The sequence below is a fragment of the Podarcis raffonei genome, chromosome 4 (assembly GCF_027172205.1).
Source record: "Podarcis raffonei isolate rPodRaf1 chromosome 4, rPodRaf1.pri, whole genome shotgun sequence".
Lineage (NCBI taxonomy): Eukaryota > Metazoa > Chordata > Lepidosauria > Squamata > Lacertidae > Podarcis > Podarcis raffonei.
In genome coordinates, this window is record NC_070605.1 from 28,668,408 (window position 1) to 28,688,720 (window position 20,313).

The 20,313-nt window shown below is 42.9% G+C and overlaps 1 protein-coding gene across 1 annotated transcript; it reads left to right on the plus strand.

Moving 5' to 3' along the window:
• Positions 1 to 819: 819 nt before the first annotated feature.
• Positions 820 to 15,830, plus strand: MEDAG (mesenteric estrogen dependent adipogenesis). Its single transcript, XM_053385992.1, has 5 exons — positions 820 to 1,219; positions 9,480 to 9,589; positions 11,205 to 11,317; positions 11,844 to 12,129; positions 13,403 to 15,830. The coding sequence occupies exons 1-5, from the start codon at positions 933 to 935 to the stop codon at positions 13,534 to 13,536; spliced, it is 930 nt and encodes a 309-aa protein (XP_053241967.1). The 5' UTR covers positions 820 to 932; the 3' UTR covers positions 13,537 to 15,830.
• Positions 15,831 to 20,313: the final 4,483 nt, after the last annotated feature.

Genomic DNA, 20,313 nt, shown 5'->3' on the forward strand with positions numbered 1-20,313 from the left:
TACTGTATATGGTTTGAATTCTACCACTGTTTAATTGTTTTTTCTGTTTTTAGCAGTTCTTTTTATCCAGAAGCTGCCTTGATTCCTGTTAGGGGAAAAGAGGCGGGGTATAAATAAATATATTTGGCACCCGTCTGTCTCAGGAGGAGGGCCAGATTTCGGTTTGATGAGGCCCTAGGCTACTGAAGGTAATGAGGCCCTTTATATGTCCAGCTGTCCTTTGTCAACAACAAATTGTCACTGTTTTTTGTGTTGAATATGTGCTATATGGTAATTTATGGACCTAATAGGTATCTAAAGCCATTTGCCACTGTTGCTGTATGTAGGTTTTATTTTATTTGTTTTTTATCTTATATTTTGGAAATGTACATCCAGGTTTTCTTCCCTTTAAATTTTTTTGGGGCCCCCAAGCGAGTGGGGCCCTAAGCTACAGCTTGTTTAGGAGGCAATGGAGGAGTGCGCCAACAAGGCCTGCTGTGGCTGCAGAGACCCACAGAGAGACATGTTTTATTGCAGCTGGGGGCTGGGGCAGAGGAAGGCGTCCAGTTGTGCTGCTGCAGGCAATAATAACACCCCCATAAGAAGCGCGCCGCTGCCGGCTTCCAAAGGCCACATTGGAGTCCGTGACTCCCAGAGGGGAAAGAGACGGAGAGGGCGGAGAAAGCGCACAGCCGATTGCTCACCGCTGCTTTGGTAGGCCAAGTTTGCAGGCCAAGGCCGCCTAAACTCTGCAGATTTTGCCCCCAGGCGGGGAGGCGCCTGCCGCTGCCGTCGGCCCTTCGCTCCGCCTCCATTTTGCTCCTCGGCGGCTCGGAGGCGGAGCTGCGCCGAAGCGCTTTTCTCGCCCGCGCGGACGCCGCTTGCTAGCAGTGCCTTGCAGAGCCCGTCGCTGCTGCTGCTCTTGCCCCTCCGTTTGCTGCTCCTCAGCCGCCATGGCCGTCTGGAGCGGGTCCGACTCGTGCAGCTCGGTCCGGCCCAGCTTGACCTCGGTCTCGTCGGGGGAGCTGCAGAGCCTGCGGACGTGCAACTGCGAGATGGCTGTGCTGCCTCTGCAACAGCTGGCGCTGCTGCAGCCGGAGTCCTTCCAGCTGTCGGGGGGCGCCTTGACCGTGCGGAGCCCGCCGAGCCGGCGGCTGGGAGGCGGCTTCACGGTGATCAGCGACGGCTCCGTCCACGTGGACGGGCAGTACCATTGCAAGCTCACCGACTACTTCAAGAGGTAGAACTTCACCTCCTTCTCGTTCCCTGATTGCGGGGGGGGGGGAGGCGCCCAGTTTCTTCTCCTAGCATCATTTTGGGGCAGTGGGTGTGATGCCTCCAGCGAGTCTAGCAGATCTACGCTTCCGCCCTGCTAGCTAGGAAACTACACCTGTTGAATTGTTACATGCCATGCGGGCTATCAAATGCACTGGAGCCCTTGTGGGGAGGGAGCGAGAATAAAGAGAGACTTATTTGCAGGTCCAAGCCCCTATAGCTCATCTTAGACCAGAAGCAGGATTGGTACTTTGTGATGTTGCCGGAACCTAGATGAAAAGTATAAAAGCTCTGGATTTATGGCGGGTGGTATGAAACTATTGCAGTATAGTAAGTAGTCTATGGGGGGTGTTTGTGCTGACCTGGTTGGTTTGTTGTGAAAATGGGCTGGAAAGAGATGAAATAGGTGTGGGTTCGTAGGAAGCTGCCTTATACCAAGTCAAACCATTTGTCCATCTAGCTCCCTGTTGTCTACACTGACTGGCAGCTGCTCCCCAGGGTTTCAGGCAGGGGTCTTCTGCATGGAAAGCAAATACTCTTATCATTTAGCTGGGAGGGCCATTCCCCATTAAGCCCTAGCCCAGGGGTTATGGAAACTGCTTGGAGGGTTTTATATAGCTAGCTATCTTCTACTGCCTGCTCTTTCAAACAGCAATAGTAGCTTACTCCTGTACCAACTTCATTTTCCATCTTGTTCTTATTGTCCCCAAACTGGGTATTTGAAGCTCCTTTGCTCTCTTTTCTCTGGATGAAATTTTTTCAGCACTATGGCTTAGCTCTGGAACATGTGAAATGTTAATAAATGAGTGCATCTGAACAGGAGGAATATGCCTTTCCTTTTCCTGCTCCCAGCCTGAGCATATGAAGACTGATAGTAAAGGTAAAGGTACCTCTGCCCGTACGGGCCAGTCTTGCCAGACTCTAGGGTTGTGCGCTCATCTCACTCTATAGGCCGGGAGCCAGCGCTGTCCGCAGACACTTCCGGGTCACGTGGCCAGCGTGACAAGCTGCATCTGGCGAGCCAGCGCAGCACACGGAACGCCGTTTACCTTCCCGCTGGTAAGCGGTCCCTATTTATCTACTTGCACCCGGGGGTGCTTTCGAACTGCTAGGTTGGCAGGCGCTGGGACCGAGCAACGGGAGCGCACCCCGCCACAGGGATTCGAACCGCCGACCTTTCGATTGGCAAGTCCTAGGCACTGAGGCTTTAACCCACAGCGCCACCCGCGCCCCATATGAAGACTGATAATGGCAATTACTAAAGGTGTGTCATCATACAAAGGTTGGCAGGTCAATTTGTAAAAAAGGAAGTATTGAGAAGGTCATTGGGTATTGGATAAGCGTGAATGCCAGGCAGCGTCTTGGAAAAGAGTATCCAAGGGACTTCAGGCTTTGGGCATCTGAAGGGTCCATTAGTGGTTAACTGGGCACCACCACTTTTCCACTGTGGGGTGCATTAGAAAAGACATCAGGCTTGGTTTTTCATACTAGAACTCTCGAGGTTCACCAACTGGAACCAGATGGGAAATTTCAGGAGAACATAAACTTAGGCCCCATTCACCTCATACATAGGTGCATTTTGCTACCACTTTAAACAGTCATGGCTTTCCCCCAGAGAATTCTGGGAGCTGTAGTTTGTTAAAGACCTATGTTCCTCTTGCACAGCCAGGATTCTCAGAGTGATTTATCAGTCAATCCCTCTTTGCAGGGAACTCGGGGAGGGGACTTTAGTAGGGGTCTTCTAACAACTCTTAGCAACAGGGCCCATAATTATTTATGGGGAGCTGTGATCATTTTAAGTGGTATCATAGTGGTTTAAACGTAGGTGGGTGTGAATGTGGCCTTAGAACTGAGGGAAAGGGGCATTTCTCCTGAGTTTTCGGGAGAGACCAAGGTCTGATACTATCGTTGGCTGTCTCCCAGGACCTAGAGATCCCTTCAGCCACCCACAACCCCTCCAAGGCTATAGTGCTTCACTCCCTTTAAGTTTTTCCTTTTTAACTTGGTTTCTGCTGAACATTAAAAAGAAAATCTAAGGAACAGGATGCCTCTGAACACATGTTGAGCCCAGGGATTTCTTTCCTTGATCTGAAAACGCCAAAGCAGACAGAGAAGGGATTAGCACAAGGCCAGTTATTGTAGAGGATCCTTCCCCCCCCCCCTTTTGTTGTTTGAGCTGTTTCTGTTAAGCTGCTGAGTCAAAAACACTTGCTGAGCCACTACAGACCACCAGAGGTCTTGCAGATCTCAGTCTGCATGCTTCTCTGCCCCCTACTGCTTTGGGATTTTCCAGTGCTAACTTGACAACAGGGTTCAGAAGGCCAACCCTACAGTAATAGTAATATCTTTCATGCCTTGTTTCTGAACTTCTTGGCAGCATCTAAGCTGGTCATCACCATGGAAGCCTAGTTACCAAGGCCTGAGTGCGGGGAAAAGTCATAGCCTGGCACCTAAAAAACTGATATAATGACACCAGGCATATTACCCTGGGAAGAGCTGTTTGCATTTGGGGGGGGGCGGTGAATGCACCCTACATAAAAGACCCTTTCTTGTTTGGTCACCCTCAGGTGAGGTACATGGAAGAAGGCCTCTGATGAAGACCACAAGGTCTGGGTTGGTTCATATGGGGAGAGATGGTCCTTTAGGTATCGTGAGCCACATAAGACTTTATAGGTTGAAACCAGCTCTTTGAATTGAGTCCAGAAACTAGTCAGTAGCCAGTGCTGTCGGGCCATGTGCTCAGACTTTCTAGTCCCAGTTCATAATCTGGCTGCTGAATTCTGCCCTAGTTATAGTTTCCAAGCTGTCATCAAAGGAAGCCTCATGTCTAAGAGACATGACACATAAGGAGAAAGGGAATGAGGAGGCAAGAGGAAAAACATGGGACATTTCAGGGACCAGCTTTTTCCTTCTGTTATGGTAGCTCAGTTGATTAGAGTGTGGTGCTGATAACGCCAAGTTTGCAGGTTCAATCCCCGTTTGGGGCAGCTGCGTATTCCTGCATTGCAGGGGGTGATCGTCAGGTTCCCTTCCAACTCTGCTGTACAATTCTATGATCATTTCAGGGTAGCAACTCTCAAATGGGAGACTCCATAGCAGACTTCCTTCCAACTCTACAATTCTATGAGCCTAGGACACTTTGTCCCATCCAAGCAGATGGAGAGCGCCTTGCAGCCTGGAGAAACAGGCATATGAACAGCAGAAGCTGCCCTAAACAGAGTCAGACCATCTTGCTCAGTATTGCATACACTGACTGGCAGGGGCTCCCAGTGTTTCAGATTGATGTCTGAAAGGGATTAAACCTGTGGCCTTTCTGCTTATGAAGCACCCTTTCTACCAAATAACTACAGCCCCTTCCTCAAGGGCATGCAGTGGTGGGCATGCTGCCACATAGGCTAAGTTCATAATTTTTTCATATTGTTGCTTTCCGCAATTAGAGGCTTTAAAAAAAAAGGTTTATTTCCTTATTGTCGGGCAACTACCTTCTCTTATGTGTAACCTCTTTGTTATTTAGACTTGTTCTCGTTCAATGAAAACTACAGGGTGTGGCAGCTTATCCTTTTATTCTTATTTACTCTGGTTGTTTGTTTAAAAGAGCAAGTTGAAATCCTGTTTGGTTCTTTTGTTTTGTCAGGCCTACAATGCAAAGATTTGGCCTCTCTAAAACCAATGTTGCGGGGATGAAACTCTTCCTTTGCTAAAACCTGGCTCTGTGAAGCTGTTCTTGCTGAAAATCTGGACGGCAGAGAAAAGAATACATCATAGCCTTTGGGAATCTTCAGCTGTGGGTGCAACTTTTGCCTTGTGATCTGAGCACTTGGGCACTCTGCAGTGTTACTGTATACAAGAACAGAAAAAGACTGGCTGGGTGTGAGACACTATTTGGAATGTCTGTAGAGGGTCTGGCTCAGTTAACATTACATTATTGAGAAAACGAATCTGAGGGGTTATTTAAAACTGATGGTTGCTAGGCTTGGCTAAAACTCTTTGAATTTGTGGCAGTGAGTTTAAATGACAGTTTTCCAGTGTTTAGAATCTAAAGGTGAAATAGTTATGTGTTTCTTTATTATCCCAAATTTGGTTATTCATTCCATGTTTAGGAACCCAAAAGCTTTCTGTAGGGATTGCTATCCAGTTTGAATGCCCTAAATTCCTTTTACAGGGGAGGAGGCAAGTACCAGTATGGGACAATTCCTTCTGTCCCCCCCAACCTGCCCCCAGCTCAGTACTAAAAAAAATCCCAAGGGCTTTTCCAGATGACGTATTTGTTGGCATTCAAACTCAAAGCTTTTAGTCTTTATCGTCCAGACTTCATTGAGCATTCATTCCAACTTGCTTGTGGAGTGTTTGCAGGTCTTTCCATTGACAATTTGTTCATCCCACAATTCTCAGTGGATTTCAACTTTCCAAACCACACAAAGTCCCATTTAAAAAAAGAAAATGGTTTTGTTGCACTAGGACACTTCAATCATGCCAAGCTTAAAGTTGCAATATGCTCTTGAGTCCCCTGTCCAGAGGTGCCCCAAATTTAATCTTTCTAGCCATTTCTGGAAGATGGCAAGAATGTGTATATTGACACCTAAAAGCAGCCATTTATCCTTTTTCTGAGTGGCTATAACTGCTGTGTGTCCCACAGCTCATTGATATTTGTACCTCCAGGATCTTCCACTGGTCTACATGGGTGATATACAGTAATGCCCCTCCTGCCTTTGCACCAATTTAAATACTTGCATTGGTGCACTGGGAAGAGGGGGAGAATAATTTGGGGTGGAGGAGGGCCAATCTGTCAAAATCCTTTAAAAATATATATAAAACAATCAGAGTAATAATAATATTTTTTTATTTATACCCCACCCTTCCTGATTCAGAAAACCGGGCTCGGGGCAGCTAACAACAAATTTAAACCATTTAATTGTGATACAACAAAAAAAGCATAAAATACAGTATAAAAGCATGAATAACAATAAATTCAAAGTTCAAGGGATGGTGTGGGCATGAAAAGCGACACTTTATAAATATGCATTTTATGGCAGAATTTGCTATAAGTTCTTCTTTACAAAATCCAACTAGACACGAGCTACCAACTCTGAAAGGGGCACGAGTGGTGCTGTGGTCTAAACCACTGAGCCTAGGGCTTGTCGATCAGAAGGTAGGCAGTTCGAATCCCCGTGATGGGGTGAGCTCCCGTTGCTCAGTCCCAGCTCCTGCCAACCTAGCATTTCGAAAGGACATCAAAGTGCAAGTAGCTAAATAGGTACCACTGTGGTGGAAAGGTAAATGGTGTTTCCGTGCGCTGCTCTGGTTTCGCCAGAAGCGGCTTAGTCATGCTGGCCACATGACCCGGAAAACTGTCTGCAGACAAATGTCTGCTCCCTCAGCCAGTAAAGCAAGATGAGCGCCGCAACCCCAGAGTCGCTTGCGACTGGACTTAACTGTCAGGGGCCCTTTACCTTTTTACCAACTCTGAAAGATTTAAGATTCTGGTATATGTATATTATATGGGCAAATATTTGCGAAGACGAGCATAAATTAAAATGAAATGGTGGTTAGAAACATCTGCTTGGTTACCAGCTACTCTGATTTTCAGCAGTGGAAAATTAGGCCCATTTGTCTTGGTAGATGATGTTTTCAAAAGAACGTAATGACTTGCGTCTTTTCCAGTGCCTTGCAATTGGCATTTAAGAAATGGAGTACAATTTTTGCATGGACTAACTTGTATCTAGCACATTTCAAATTAATCACTTTCAGGGGATAAACAGCATGACTGTGGTTCAGCCAGAACACTGACTCATGGGAGCATGTGTATTTCCTTACTGTACCACCCATCCAACTTTTCCTGTGTCTGACTGGTATCCTGCATTACCACCTTACACAGTACAACAACCACATTATAAGCTGAAGTGGGGAAATGAATCTGGCTTGTCTGTTGTACCGTCTCTGTACTTCCAATGCATTAACAATTTTAGTTTTAAACTAGCTGGGGAGATACAAGCTGGGAAGATGTGTCTATATCGTATGGCGAGCCATTAAGAGGAATATATTCCTCCAAATAGCTGAACCCATGCAGGATTAGCGGTTTATATGGTGTGAAATTGAGTAAAATTGGCCTGCCTGGGGAAAAACAAACCACTTTGCCTTAACAAATGTGATGATGTGTTTACAGAAGCAGCAGTAATGGTGTACTGTATTCCGTATTTAACTGATCCAGTAATATAAAGCAGAAAAAGGTTGCTTTTTGTTTTTGTTACCATCTCTCCCTCTGCGTCCCACCTCTCTCTCTCTCTCACTCCCCCCCCCCCAAGTCTACACTATCTTTATTCCTGTTTGGGGACTTATTAAATAATAAAATGACTCTAAACCACAGTTTCTATAGAAGGCAACCACATGGATCTATCCCAGCAGGCTTAAACGTTTGACTGAAATAAAGCTGAGCCCCAGGGTATTGGAATTTTGAATAGATCTGCTTGACTTCTGTGGGGCTAATGCATTTTCCCATATGGGGCTTCCATGGTTTGTGCTTAATAATGTACAGACTGATCACTAAGCATTCTAGCGAAAGCTAACATGTCCTTGAATTCAGCTGTTCCCTGCCCTGTGAGCACAGTGGAATGCAAGAGGCTTAAATGTGTTTATCTCTTTTAGAAAGAAAGAAAAGATTCCTTCTAACCAAATAACCCTGGTTAAACTAGTTTGGTCAGGCTCATCAAACTTCAACTTGGTGCACAAACAGATCAATCGATCAATCAAACCTCCTTTGATGTCTGTAACCTAAAAGAGTTTGTTTGTTTTTAAAGTTTAAAACCATGAAAGGGATTTAGTATCTGCTTCATGCGCGAGTTGCAAACCTTTTTGCATCAGTATCAAATTCTGAGGAAGTGCTTTGGGTACCTGTCACAAAATGGCTGTCGTGGAGGTTGTGGTATATAACACAAAATGGCTGCAGTGGGGAGCATGGTAGAACGTAACATGGCTGCCATGGGGCTGTGGCATAGCACTACATTAGGAAGAGGACAGTCGTTGCAACTCCATACACCCTGGACCTCACACTTGCTGTAGGAAGCCAGTTGTTATGTGCTGGTCCTGACTGTGGAAATCACACAATATTGGTTTTCTCCTGCTCCCCACCCCAAATACTGTTTCTGTCTAACAACAGGGGCAATTCCCCAGTACCAGAAAAATATATATAATGTGTTCACAGTCACACACCCTCAGACACACATACTTCACATAAACACAACCACACATGCCTCTTTCTCTGAAACTTGCACACACACCAGATACATCTCTCTTCCTCCCCAAGTGCATCTGTCAGCCACACATGCAGAACACGTTTTAACCACAACCCCCTTCAGAAAAACCCGTCAAGGGCAATCGAAGTGTCTGCCAGCCCCCAATCCTATTAAGAACAATAATACAGTTTCAGAAAATACACAAGTGTCAGCAAACCAGCATCCAGGACACCTGTTGCCCAGGGGTAACGCACAAGGCCCCAGAGGGTGGCTGTGCTGCCCTCGAGTTCTGGGTTGGTAATCCCTGATGTGTGATTAATGGATGCCAACTCTCATAGCTTCAGAAACCAGCATCTTAGTCCTGGCATGTAGGCACTAGATCCAATTTCCAGAGACATTTAAACCTGTGCTTTTTAAAGGGTGGATTTTTTTACTAATCCTTCTTTCTACTTCACTGGACCTACGCCAGAGTACGTGGTTTGAAGACTGTGGTCTAAGTAAAGTTCCAATTCAACTCTCTCATAGTTGAAGAGGAAGGTTAAAAACGCCAGAAGCCTGGCTTCATAAAGGGAAAAGGTGACACATCCTTAACCACATGTCCTACTCTCTCCTTTTTATGATGCTGTTTTTGCTTTAACAAACAGTCACATTGAAAAGGATAGCCTTCAAAACAGGAGATGTGGTAATTCCTGCCTAATTAAGTATACTGGGCGCTTCAAAAATAATAGTTTCCTAACCAAGAGTGGTTCTACTTCACAGTAAATTTGTTTGTGGGGTGGGGTCCTTCTGTACAGCTCCATTTTCACCTCTCTGTCCACGTAAATGGTCTTTGGTGGCTGAATACCAGAAACATTTTATCGTGACTTGTTTCCTTTTATTTCTATGCTTCCTGCAAAGTTTGCTTTAATCCTTTACCTTAACTGCCACATGCTGAAACTATTTCTGTATCCTGCTTTTCAGTTAAGTTGCGTTAATGCAGCTTTCTTCTCCCAACAGATACGTAGAACTCAACACCCACTATGACTATAAAAACTACAGAGAGACTATACTGGGTCGCCCATTGGTATTCTTCTTCAACATCAGAACAAAATATAATTCTTCAAAAGGTAAACCTATGAGTGAACCTTTTTTTTTTTAAAGGGCATATTTTGGATCTAAATAAACTCTGTGTAAAGAGCCATGGTTGAATTTGAATCCGGTATGGTTAAATTCAGTTCAGTGATGCCTTTTTAAAAATGAAGCTGTCACTGCGCTGCGACATCCCTGTAAGATTGGCAACTTTGATTTATAACGTAGTCTTAAGCATGTAAAAATATTGTTTGGTTTTATATCAGTGAAACATGCCTCCTGCTGTGGCACAGTTATGCTTGCACAGTGGCAGAACCGGATTTGGTCGCTGGTGGTTTCCCAGATTGCTATTTGGTTGGATAAGGATGTTTCTGCTGGACCTTCCATGGATGAGTACTCTGATTATTTTGAAAACTTGATCACAATTAGGTCCACCTCTCTGTGGACTACAAGAACTGCAAAACTTGCTGAAATACCTTAAAAGCACATAAAGCTGGATCTGGGGCTTTTTGCCTGTTAAAATGTTTAAAGAGTACGAAAATTAAATAGATCATGGGCTGAGCTTGTTGTGGCAGCAAGGATGTGGTTTCAGAGTGGCTATCTTAGGATAAGGAAGGTGGTTGGGGCTGGCCTTTAATCTCTGAAAACCAGCGACATAGATTCCAAGAAGATACTGCTAAATAAGTCATGATTAATAAGTCAGATTGGAACAAAGCATAATCATAGGACTACTCTTGTACATTTCATGGGGTTTTGAGAATTTCAACTTTCACTTAAATAATCTGGACCAGGCGGCTTTACTTTAAAGAGGAAGTTGAGGTTCACAGAGCCTGTCAAATGCATAAATGTGCTTTAGAGGACGCAAGCAGCCCACTGGTTTTGCTTCCAGTCTAGTATTTAATCATGGCAAGTTTAGCAGTGTTCTCTTCAGATCTATGGAATCTGAATTTAATATTTATATATCTCCTCCCTAAAACATAAGGCAGTTTAACCTCAAATGGCAATAAAACGTTTTAAAAGAGGAACAGGAACTCAGATTTTTGCAGCGAACCAAAATAAATTTAGAGACTATGGGGAACAGCTCAAAATGGTGTTGAACTAGGCTTTCCTGTGAGCAGAGACCTTCTGGAAGGTATAATTTCAAGTGGCTTAATTCCTGTATACAGCCACTGGAGGTCCATGTGCAGTATTCTTTGAATTCACGATCTCTTTGGATAACACAGAGTGCTAAAGAGACTACGGGATCTATAACGGCAGCAGCAGTTATACATCCAATCAAATGTAACTATGAAAGGATTGCTTTGCATCTTACAAGATTAGCAGGCAAACAAGACGTATGTTTGACGTACTTGGTAATGTGAGAAAATGACACACATGTTAAATGGTGTCTAATACATACTGTGTGATCCATAACAGTGTCTCCCTAAAGCAAATTCACAGACTCAGAAAAGGTGCATATTCCCTTTACATATTAAGATGTGTGCCATGCTCACACATGTTTGCTAACTTAGTAGTGTGTGGGTGTGCAGCAGCAGTCTACAGAAGAAAAGAGAACTCTAGCAAAACTTTGTGTATAGGTTTAAGAGCATCATCTGAAATACAATAGTAAGGTCTGGCTTTAATAAATAACAATAATTTCTAATCCATCCTTAGAAAAAACATATGCTTTGCTTGTGAACACCCGCCACCCGAAGATGAGAAGACAGATTGAGAATGGAATGAACAATATAATATCTTCTGTGATTGGAGAAAGTTACAAACTTCAGGTGAGTTAGACAGAGAGGTTGTCCTACATATGGCTGTTATCTTTCTGTCTGTATCTGTGTGATTGCTCTGTGTCTGGTACAAATGAAACTTTTTATGACGGGTAAAGGGCAATGTTTGCTGAACCATCTTGGAATCTCCTCTGACACATAAATTCCAAAGGACATTGACACTGAATATTATATATCACATTTGTCCCTCTTGGCTGGTGCTGTGCTTTTAAGGAAGTTTAAAATGCAAAGCTGCACGTGCTTAGAGGTTTCCCCCCTCCAGGGCTCTTCCTTCGTTTTTGCTCTAACATTTCAGGAATGTGGAAGCAATTATAAAGTATAAAACATGGTTGTTTAAAGGGCTCTCCCAGTTAGACTACTAAGTCCGGGGTCTAAAATGACCTAGCTGCACCACTGTTTGCTTTTGGGGTAAGATTAATCTTAACCTGGCTCCAAAACTTTTATATAAGTGGCTTTCATAACTAGAGGTATAAGAGGTACAAAATTTGGTAATATAACCTTCTTTTTCTTTGTACAGTTTGATTTCCAAGATGTTGTAAAGAATTTTTTCCCTCCTGGAGCCCATTTGGTCAATAAAGAGAGCCTGAGTTTTTCCTACGAGTTCAAATGCGACGCCTTATTTGACTTCTTTTATTGGTTTGGAATCAGCAAACGGACAGTTATGGTGAATGGGAAAGTTCTGAATTTGTCCAGTACCAATCCACAGAAGAAAGAGATGATAACAAAGTTTCTGGATAAAATGAGTGAACCAAACATGCGGTCAAACAGCTTTTCAGACAGAAAGTTTAGTGTTACATCCAGGGGTAAGTAGGTGTTGTGTTTTTAAGTGAGATTTTTAAAATCTATATCTCCACATACAGTGGTACCTCGGGTTAAGTACTTAATTGGTTCTGGAGATCCGTTCTTAACCTGAAATTGTACTTAACCTGAAGCACCACTTTAGCTAATGGGGCCTCCCGCTGCCGCCGGAGCATGATTTCTGTTCTCATCCTGAAGCAAAGTTCTTAACCTGAAGCACTATTTCTGGGTTAGCGGAGTCTGTAACCTGGAGTGTATGTAACCTGAAGCGTATGTAACCTGAGGTACCACTGTACTGTTCACAGGTCACAATGATTGAACTGCTCCTGGATCCTTTGATTTGAAGAAACCCAAACCTTGAGTACTAAAATGGAGGTTTGGTTTGAGTCCCAAATACTAATCTGGGGTACTCTGGGAAGTGTGAGGGAAGTAGGGATCACCTCACAACTCTCAGCACCCTTAACAAACAACTGATTCCATGATAATAGTGTCCACATCAAGGGAAGTAATAGTACTGCTGTATTCTGCCTTGGTCAGACCCCACCTGGACTACTGTGTCCAGTTCTAGGAACTACAGTTTAAGAAGGATATTGACAACTGGAATGTGTGCAGAGGAGGGCGACCAAGAGGATAAAGGGTCTGGAAACCAAGCCTTATGAGGAACGGTTGAGGTTATTGGGTATGCTTAGTCTGGAGAAGAGAAGACTGAGAGGTGAAAAGATAGTCATCTTTAAATATCTAAAGGGCTGTCACATGGAAAATAGAGCAAGCTTGTTTTCTGCTGCTCCAGAGGGTAGGACCCAAACCACTTGATTCAAATTACAATAAAGGAGATTCCAACCAAAAATTAGGAAGAACTTTTTGACAATAAGAGCTACCCAACAGTGGAACAGACTCCTTCAGAAGCTGGTGGACTCTCCTTCAATGGAGGCTTTTAAAGAGACGTTGGATGGCCCCCTGTCAAGGATTCTTTAGTTTTGATTCCCACATTTCAGGAGGTTGGACTAGGCAACCCTTGGGGTCCCTTCCAGGTCTACAGCGCTATGATTTTATGAGCCTTTGGGAGACGTCCTGTTTAAAGTGGTGTGATACTGCTTTTAAGGCAGAGTGCAGATGAGGCCTAAAAATAAGTTTTGACTCTTCCAGAATTACCAGACTAAGATATTTTTTTGCCTACTGGGTTATATGCATTAGAAAGTTTCTCAGTTTTGTAGGCAAAATGATTACAGTGGCCTATTTCCTTAGATGTGTTGTAATTCTCCTTGTGCTTTCTTGCAGCTTCAGTAGATGATGTGTTTAATGGCAACCTCACACCACAATCACCTTGGATGGAGTCGCCTTTTGTAGTTTGGACACTTCCAGGGGCTCAGGAATCGGAAGAAGGATCAAATACATTAATCAGGTTTTCATGAAGGAAGAAATCCACCAAAGTGGAATTGTCTTAATTACAGAATGAAAGAAGTTATTGAAAGAAGACTTCTGTTTTCATTTGCATTTTGCCCAGAAGAATAGGGAACTCTTTCATTCCTGCTGAGTTTGTTGGTTCAGGAAAAGCCACTTTTGGTTCTTAAAATAGTACTTGCCAAGTTTGTCTTTCAACATTATGAGCTTTCTGGAGGATAGGGTTTTCTTGTTAATGCAGTCAGAATGCATATAGCTAGAGTCATTTCAGTGATTTTAAATCTAGATTATTCAAGTGGTTTTAAATTACAAGTTTTTTAAACGCCACTAAAATCCTGTGTAGTATGTTACTAGCTTCATTATTGCTCTAGCTTAGCACTGTTTTCAGTGGAAAAAATTAATGGGATACAGAACGGCTTTTGAGGCTCATAAAATGCAGCTACACTTCCTGCAGTTTTAAAAAAATGGCTAATGGTGACCTTAAAGAACTAGCAGAGGGAATACTTGAACCCAAAAGCTTTTAGATGATGATCAAAAGTCAATGGGCGCCCAGATTTGTAGTTCTGTTCTGGCTTGGAAAGATGAAACACCTTAGATAAATCTGACTGCAATTTGGAATGCTTGAGAGACTATTCTCAGCTCCATTACACGCTTCTTATATCTCCCCAAGTCAAAATAGCTTATTTTGTCCTTCATCTTCCCGTAGGCCAAAAGGAGAGCTAATCTACACCATAAACTGTTCATTTCTTTTCTTCCAAAGCACTTAAAGGAATCCACTGGGAAAATCTGGCACTATGTTTTTTAAATTACTTTTTTTTTCTTGCATTCCCTCAAGTAATGATCTCGGAAGTCTCTGAAGTTCTGATGCAGCCTCTGTAAAATGCCATATTCCTTTGATACTGCTATTTTGTATTAAATGCTACATTTTAACACTAGCATGCCAATCACGGTAGGTTTTAAAGGTTGTGCTTTTTCAAAACGCTGCATCAGTTCTGAAGATAAATGCATTACCGGTTTTTTTAAGTAACTTGTAAGAAAATCGTCACACGTGGAGACAGATGGAATGTGCATTGCTTTCTACATTAAAGCCTAGTTCAGTCATTTAACCTGCAGGATAATGTATCTTCTACTCAATCTTTAACTTGCCTTCATAACATACTTTAAACAGATGACATAGCAGCAGGGTTTTCTTCTCGGGAGCTTCACCAGTTGCTGTAAATGGAGCACAACTGTTCTTAACTTTTCTGCAACCCCACTGTTGATGGCAAAAGCCATTTTACACAAACAGTGAATCACTGTACATCAGAGAAACATGTAAGTTTTCAGCCATAGCAAGCAAACATTGGGCCACCATCTCCACATAATTCCGTATCATGCAAAGACCATATCAACCACACCTTCAATTTCTCATTTGGTTCTATATATTCAATACCACATGGGCGCGTTTACTGTCAAGGTGGCATAGGATTGCCTGACTGAGAATCTCCAGATTTGCTCTTCACTTGTATTTGAAGATTTTACTGATGTGGGAATGCATATTGTTCCTGAAGGTTTTTCAAAAAAAACAAAAAACCCACAAACAAACTGAAAATCGGACCAAATAGCACTTGGCTAGAGTTTCAAGGTCCGATAACTTACCCAAGAGCTTAACTGTCCCTTTCCTTCTGAGGAAGACTCTCTTATTTACCTTCTGTAGATGGGGCATCACACTACACCCAGAGCAGTGGCTTCATAGTAATATGGGTGACCTGCACTGGGATATAGATTAGGGAAAATGTCTGTTCCCTTCAGACACTAATGGAACTAGGAACTAATGAATATAATATAGGACATGTAGACTCTCCCTTGGAGGTTAATGACCTTAGACTGAGGACTGTTTATTGTGAGGCATCCCATAGTAAAGCAGGCTACTTTTTAAGAACGGTGTACTTTTCATCTTTCAATCAGCAGTGGACAACATGACAGTGTTAGGTCTTTCTCTGGTGAATATTTTACCTCCTCCCCCACTCCATAGCATGATATTTGAAAACCATTTTTATATTGCTAAAGTGTAATGTCTTCCAACAATGGAAATGCTGTCTGTGTATGCTGACTGATTTAAACTGGTACTGTATGGGACTTCAATAACTATCGTTTTTGGCTTGTTTGCTTGGAAAAAGGAATCCTATGAATGAGTTCTGCCCCCCCAAAAAGCAGGCTTTTGTTGTTATCATATTGAATCTGCACACCAAAAAGTGTGTTTTCAGTGATTGCCTATTCAGTGCCTTTGTATACTTTCCATTTACAATAAAGGGAGATTTTTAAATAGATGTCTCCAGTTTTCGTTCCCGTGTATCTGTGCATGCCACATACCAAGTCATAAGAAGCAGGATTCGTCAAAATGACAGGAGTAGGTAGAAGGAATCTACTGGTGGTGGCTCCCTGGATGACTTGCAATAGATCAGCAAGGGATTTTCGCTCCCAGCTGTTCAGCAGTAGCAACAACAACAAAAAGCAGCCTGTTCTGAATTGGATTCTGTGGTAACTATTGTATTTAGGAACTCCACTGTAGAATTGTATGTGTATATGCAGGTGAAATGGTGTATGGCTGATTGTGTGCTGTAGACACTCAGCTCCAACTCTTGTGTCACTATTTGTATCTGGCTACAGCTAGTGAATCTATAAAAAAGTTGATATAACGAACTTGCCCATGCTTGGGATGACTGTGACAATGGTTAATAAATTCATTACTGGACCTTCAACAGCATGTCCCAGGGTACAAGTTACAACAATTTAAAATTGAGAATTAAAGGTAATGAAAACAAGTAAGTCACAGGGATAAGATGGGCCCTGAAAAAAACACATCTCAGGTGTCAAAGGCAAAGAGGTGTGTATTTAGCATTTGCTGAGGAATGTATAGTGAAGAAGCAAGATGAACCTCTGTCCACCTAAGTAACAGATTCCTCCAGAAGAGCTATGCTACATGGAGCCAATTAGAGCAATAAAATTGCTGTAAACTCAAGTCTAAAAGTCATGGGCTGAGACCTGGAGTTCTAACAATTACTCGTACATGTCCATTGTGGCTTTAGGCTTGTTTCTTGAATGGTAAATTTCCAGTTCAGATGGCATCTTAGTTTTTGAAACTGACAGCTTTCAAAAGCGCTCTCTCTCTCTCTCTCTCTCGTGTGTATGTGTGTGTGCATGCATACCCTGTGTTTCAAAGTGAAAAGGCTATGTTCAAATATGACCCTGTGTTAGCAACTGTAAGTCTACGCACAAAGTAGTTCTTTGGATCCAAACAGCTTGAGTGATATTGTTCCCCATCCCACCCACTTGGAACTTAAGAGAAAATTCAGCCTGAAAGTGGTTAGTGCTGGTCAGAGGAGCCCAAAAAGAAGCCAGGTGAAAAGCAAAGGTTCCAGGAGCAATGTGCGAGCCCAGCAGCAAAGGAAGAGGGCATAGAATTGAGCCTTCAGTCCATGGTTCCATGACAATGTCTAGGTTTGACTAGGAAGGGGCAACCATGTCTCATCTAACGTAACTGGCCATACAACAGCCCTGTCCCTGCAGCTCTGCATCAAACCAGTGGGCTGTTGCCAAAACAGATGTGTGGCAGCTTTGCATGCTGCAAGAAAAGAATACAGAAGCTTGAGCTTATACTTTCAATGAAGATCAGTCAAAGTCTTTGAACCGAAGCAAAGTGTAAGAGATGCCCTTTTCGTAAACTGTTTCAGATAGTTGCATCATGCTTGCCTGTATTAGCAGATGAGTGACTATGACACAAGAAGCTAAATTTAAATAATGAAATCAATTATGTCTGCAGTGTGAAAAGCACAGCTTTTATTTAGCTGTACTGGGCAAGAACCTTGACATGTTATCTCAATGATTCGAGATTAATGTAGTGGCAGATCAAATGTATTATGCAACCAAGTGCTGTTGTTCTATTTGCTGTTCAGTGATATAATACACTGTGGACCTTAAAAAAACATGTTTTTACCATGGTGAGATGAAATATTGCAAGAGCTGGCTGAATCACCTCTTCAAAGGGATTACTCAGATATTAGTCATGCTTTCTGACCTAAAACTATCCAACTCATCCCACTACTATATTCCGTTACCACCACAGCTTCTTCAAATTAATGTTAAAGCACCAATGATTTATACTGGATACATGAAAACATCCCCCAGACTAAATAATGGTAAGGTAAAACTGAACCTTACCAGAGGCATGAGAATTCTCATCTGCACAGAGTTTTGGTGACTGTTCAGTTAGAAAATGTAACTGCCTGCACTGTCGTACAAGACTAGATAAAAATTCCAATTAATTTTGGTATCGGCTGTTTTTGAGAGGGGTAGTACAAGTAGCAGTCAATGTGACTTGCCAGTCTCAAAGCAGAACTTTGACTGGAGAATGTTCTAGATGGCTGGAGAGGCCAGGGTTTCCACACCACCCAAAGCCATTGTTGTCTCCAGTATATTATGGGACTTGCAACGCTGTGTCTGTTTGGGGCAATTTGTAGGATGCTGCTTCTGGCATAGAGAAAGTGGAATGGGATAGAATGGGTGACTTTTGTGAGAGTCTAAAGATGATGCAATCCCACACCGCTTTAACTTAGGTCTGGTGCGAATGATAGCAGTTACAGTACGTCGGGTGTCAAGATGACAAGGGAAAATCACTGGCGCACTGTTAACTTCACCAAGACACTTGTAGGTGGTCTATGGTGTGGCTTGAGAGGGAAGTACGGAAAGAAGTTGCAATTGGAGTCTCCTCTGAGCATTCTGAGCAAAACCTGGAACTCATATGCATCAGGCATGGACATTCCAACTGAGCTGGCAACATTGGCTTGAGCACAATTTTTTCCTAGCACTCCTGGGAATTCTCTAACTACAATAGGCCTTTGCCACATTGACCTTGCTTATTTACAAAGAAATGGACTAATTCCTTCACTCGGCCATACTGCAAATAGTGTATACTGTATGGAAGCAAAACAGTAATGGGGGAGGCATACTGAGCACAAATTAGTAATAATATTACAGCTGATTTATTAATTGCCTTCTAAACCACTTTCTCAAGGGTACGGAATCATCCAAAGGGTATGTAGAAGGGGAATAATATGAATAAAAGATGAGACACAATGCTTTGATGGTTTAGTTGAAGCGAACCGTTACAAAATGGGATAAAGCGCTAGCATTTGGGAAGCATGTACATTTGCTATATTGTTGGCAAAGTGATTGGGGGGAAATATGCTGAAATCCCTTTCAAAGGTAATTATGCTGAACACTGATTTGATCCATGGTTTCTGCCATAAATATGTATACTGAATCGGATTAAAACTTTGATTGCTTGTTTGAAATCGCAATCAATCCTACATACATTTTATTGAAATTCATTGAGACCATCTTCAGAGTATCCATGCATTGGAGCCGACTGTATGATTTGCAACCGAGAAATCCGAAGGTTTTTATCTACATATAAAAGCCAGTAACATGACTGGGTTCCCTTTAAAGACCAATACTTGACTGAGCAGGTGGCGCTGTGGTCTAAACCACTGAGCCTCTTGGATTTGCCAATCAGAAAGTCGGTGGTTCAAGTCCAAGCAATGAGGTGAGCTTCCCGTTGCTCTTTCCCAGCTCCTGCCAACCTTGCAGTTCGAAAGCATACCAGTGCGAGTAGATAAATAGGTTCCGCTGTGGCAGGAAGGTAAATGGCGTTTCCGTGTGCTCTGACAGTCGTCACAGTGTCCTGTTGGGCCAGAAGCAGTTTAGTCATGCTGGCTACATGACCTGGAAAGCTGTTTGTGGACAAATGCTGGCTCCCTTGGCCTGAAGTGAGATGAGCGCCGCACCCCATAGCCGCCTTTGACTGGACTTAACTGTCCAGGGTCCTTTTACCTTCACCTTTACATGGCTGAGAATATAAACTCTGCAACAAAACATTCCAGGGCAAAGATCTCCTATTTGACGTTGCAGCCAGCCATGTCCTCTATTTGAGATATTAGATTCACCCTGTCCCCCAGTTTCCCACCACTCTGCAACAGACACTAAATGTTCTATGGTAAACACCAATTGAACATGCACCATTCTCATTCGACACTTTCTGGGTTTTCTTGCACCTTTAGTGTTCATTCCTGAGGTTTTTTTCTGTATTTCTGCAAACCTTGTTCCACCAAGTATGCTGACAGTGCTCACTCTTAATTTCTCAGTGCACCCATTTTGTAACCCTGTTGGCCCTCACCAGCTGTGTTCACTATTAGAAGGAGTGACTTCTGGTTACACTTTCCCCAGGCACACCTCCTTAACAACAATTCCCAGTTAGTAATGATGGATATCAGAATTTATGTATAATTATGCCACTTTTCCTCCAAGTTTGTCAGACAATCCAGCCTGGGATTGGTCTAATAATGTCTGGCAGGAATTCCCACTAGAAAGATCTTTAAAAAGATGAACTCATTACGTTTACTACTCTGCAAAACTTGTTGAAATCAGATGGCCCAGAGAGTGGTATGCTAGAACATTGAATAAGATTTGACAGAATAAAAAGTTTTCATGAATATGAACGGCTCCAAAATCAGCTCAATGGATTCTGTAACTAGAATGTTGCTTAAAAGCTTTTCTGTGCTACATGACCTTTTTAGCAGAAGAATGACTGAAAATGTATTACTATTTTATGTCCTCAACGCCCTCATTCCTTCTTCTTCTTTTCAAGTCCCAAAACAACAAATTAAGGTGCAACATTAATATGTCTTCAATGCAAAGCAGCACCAACAGGTGAGATCCATTTTCCCTGAAAGTTTAGTCTGATGCTGTAC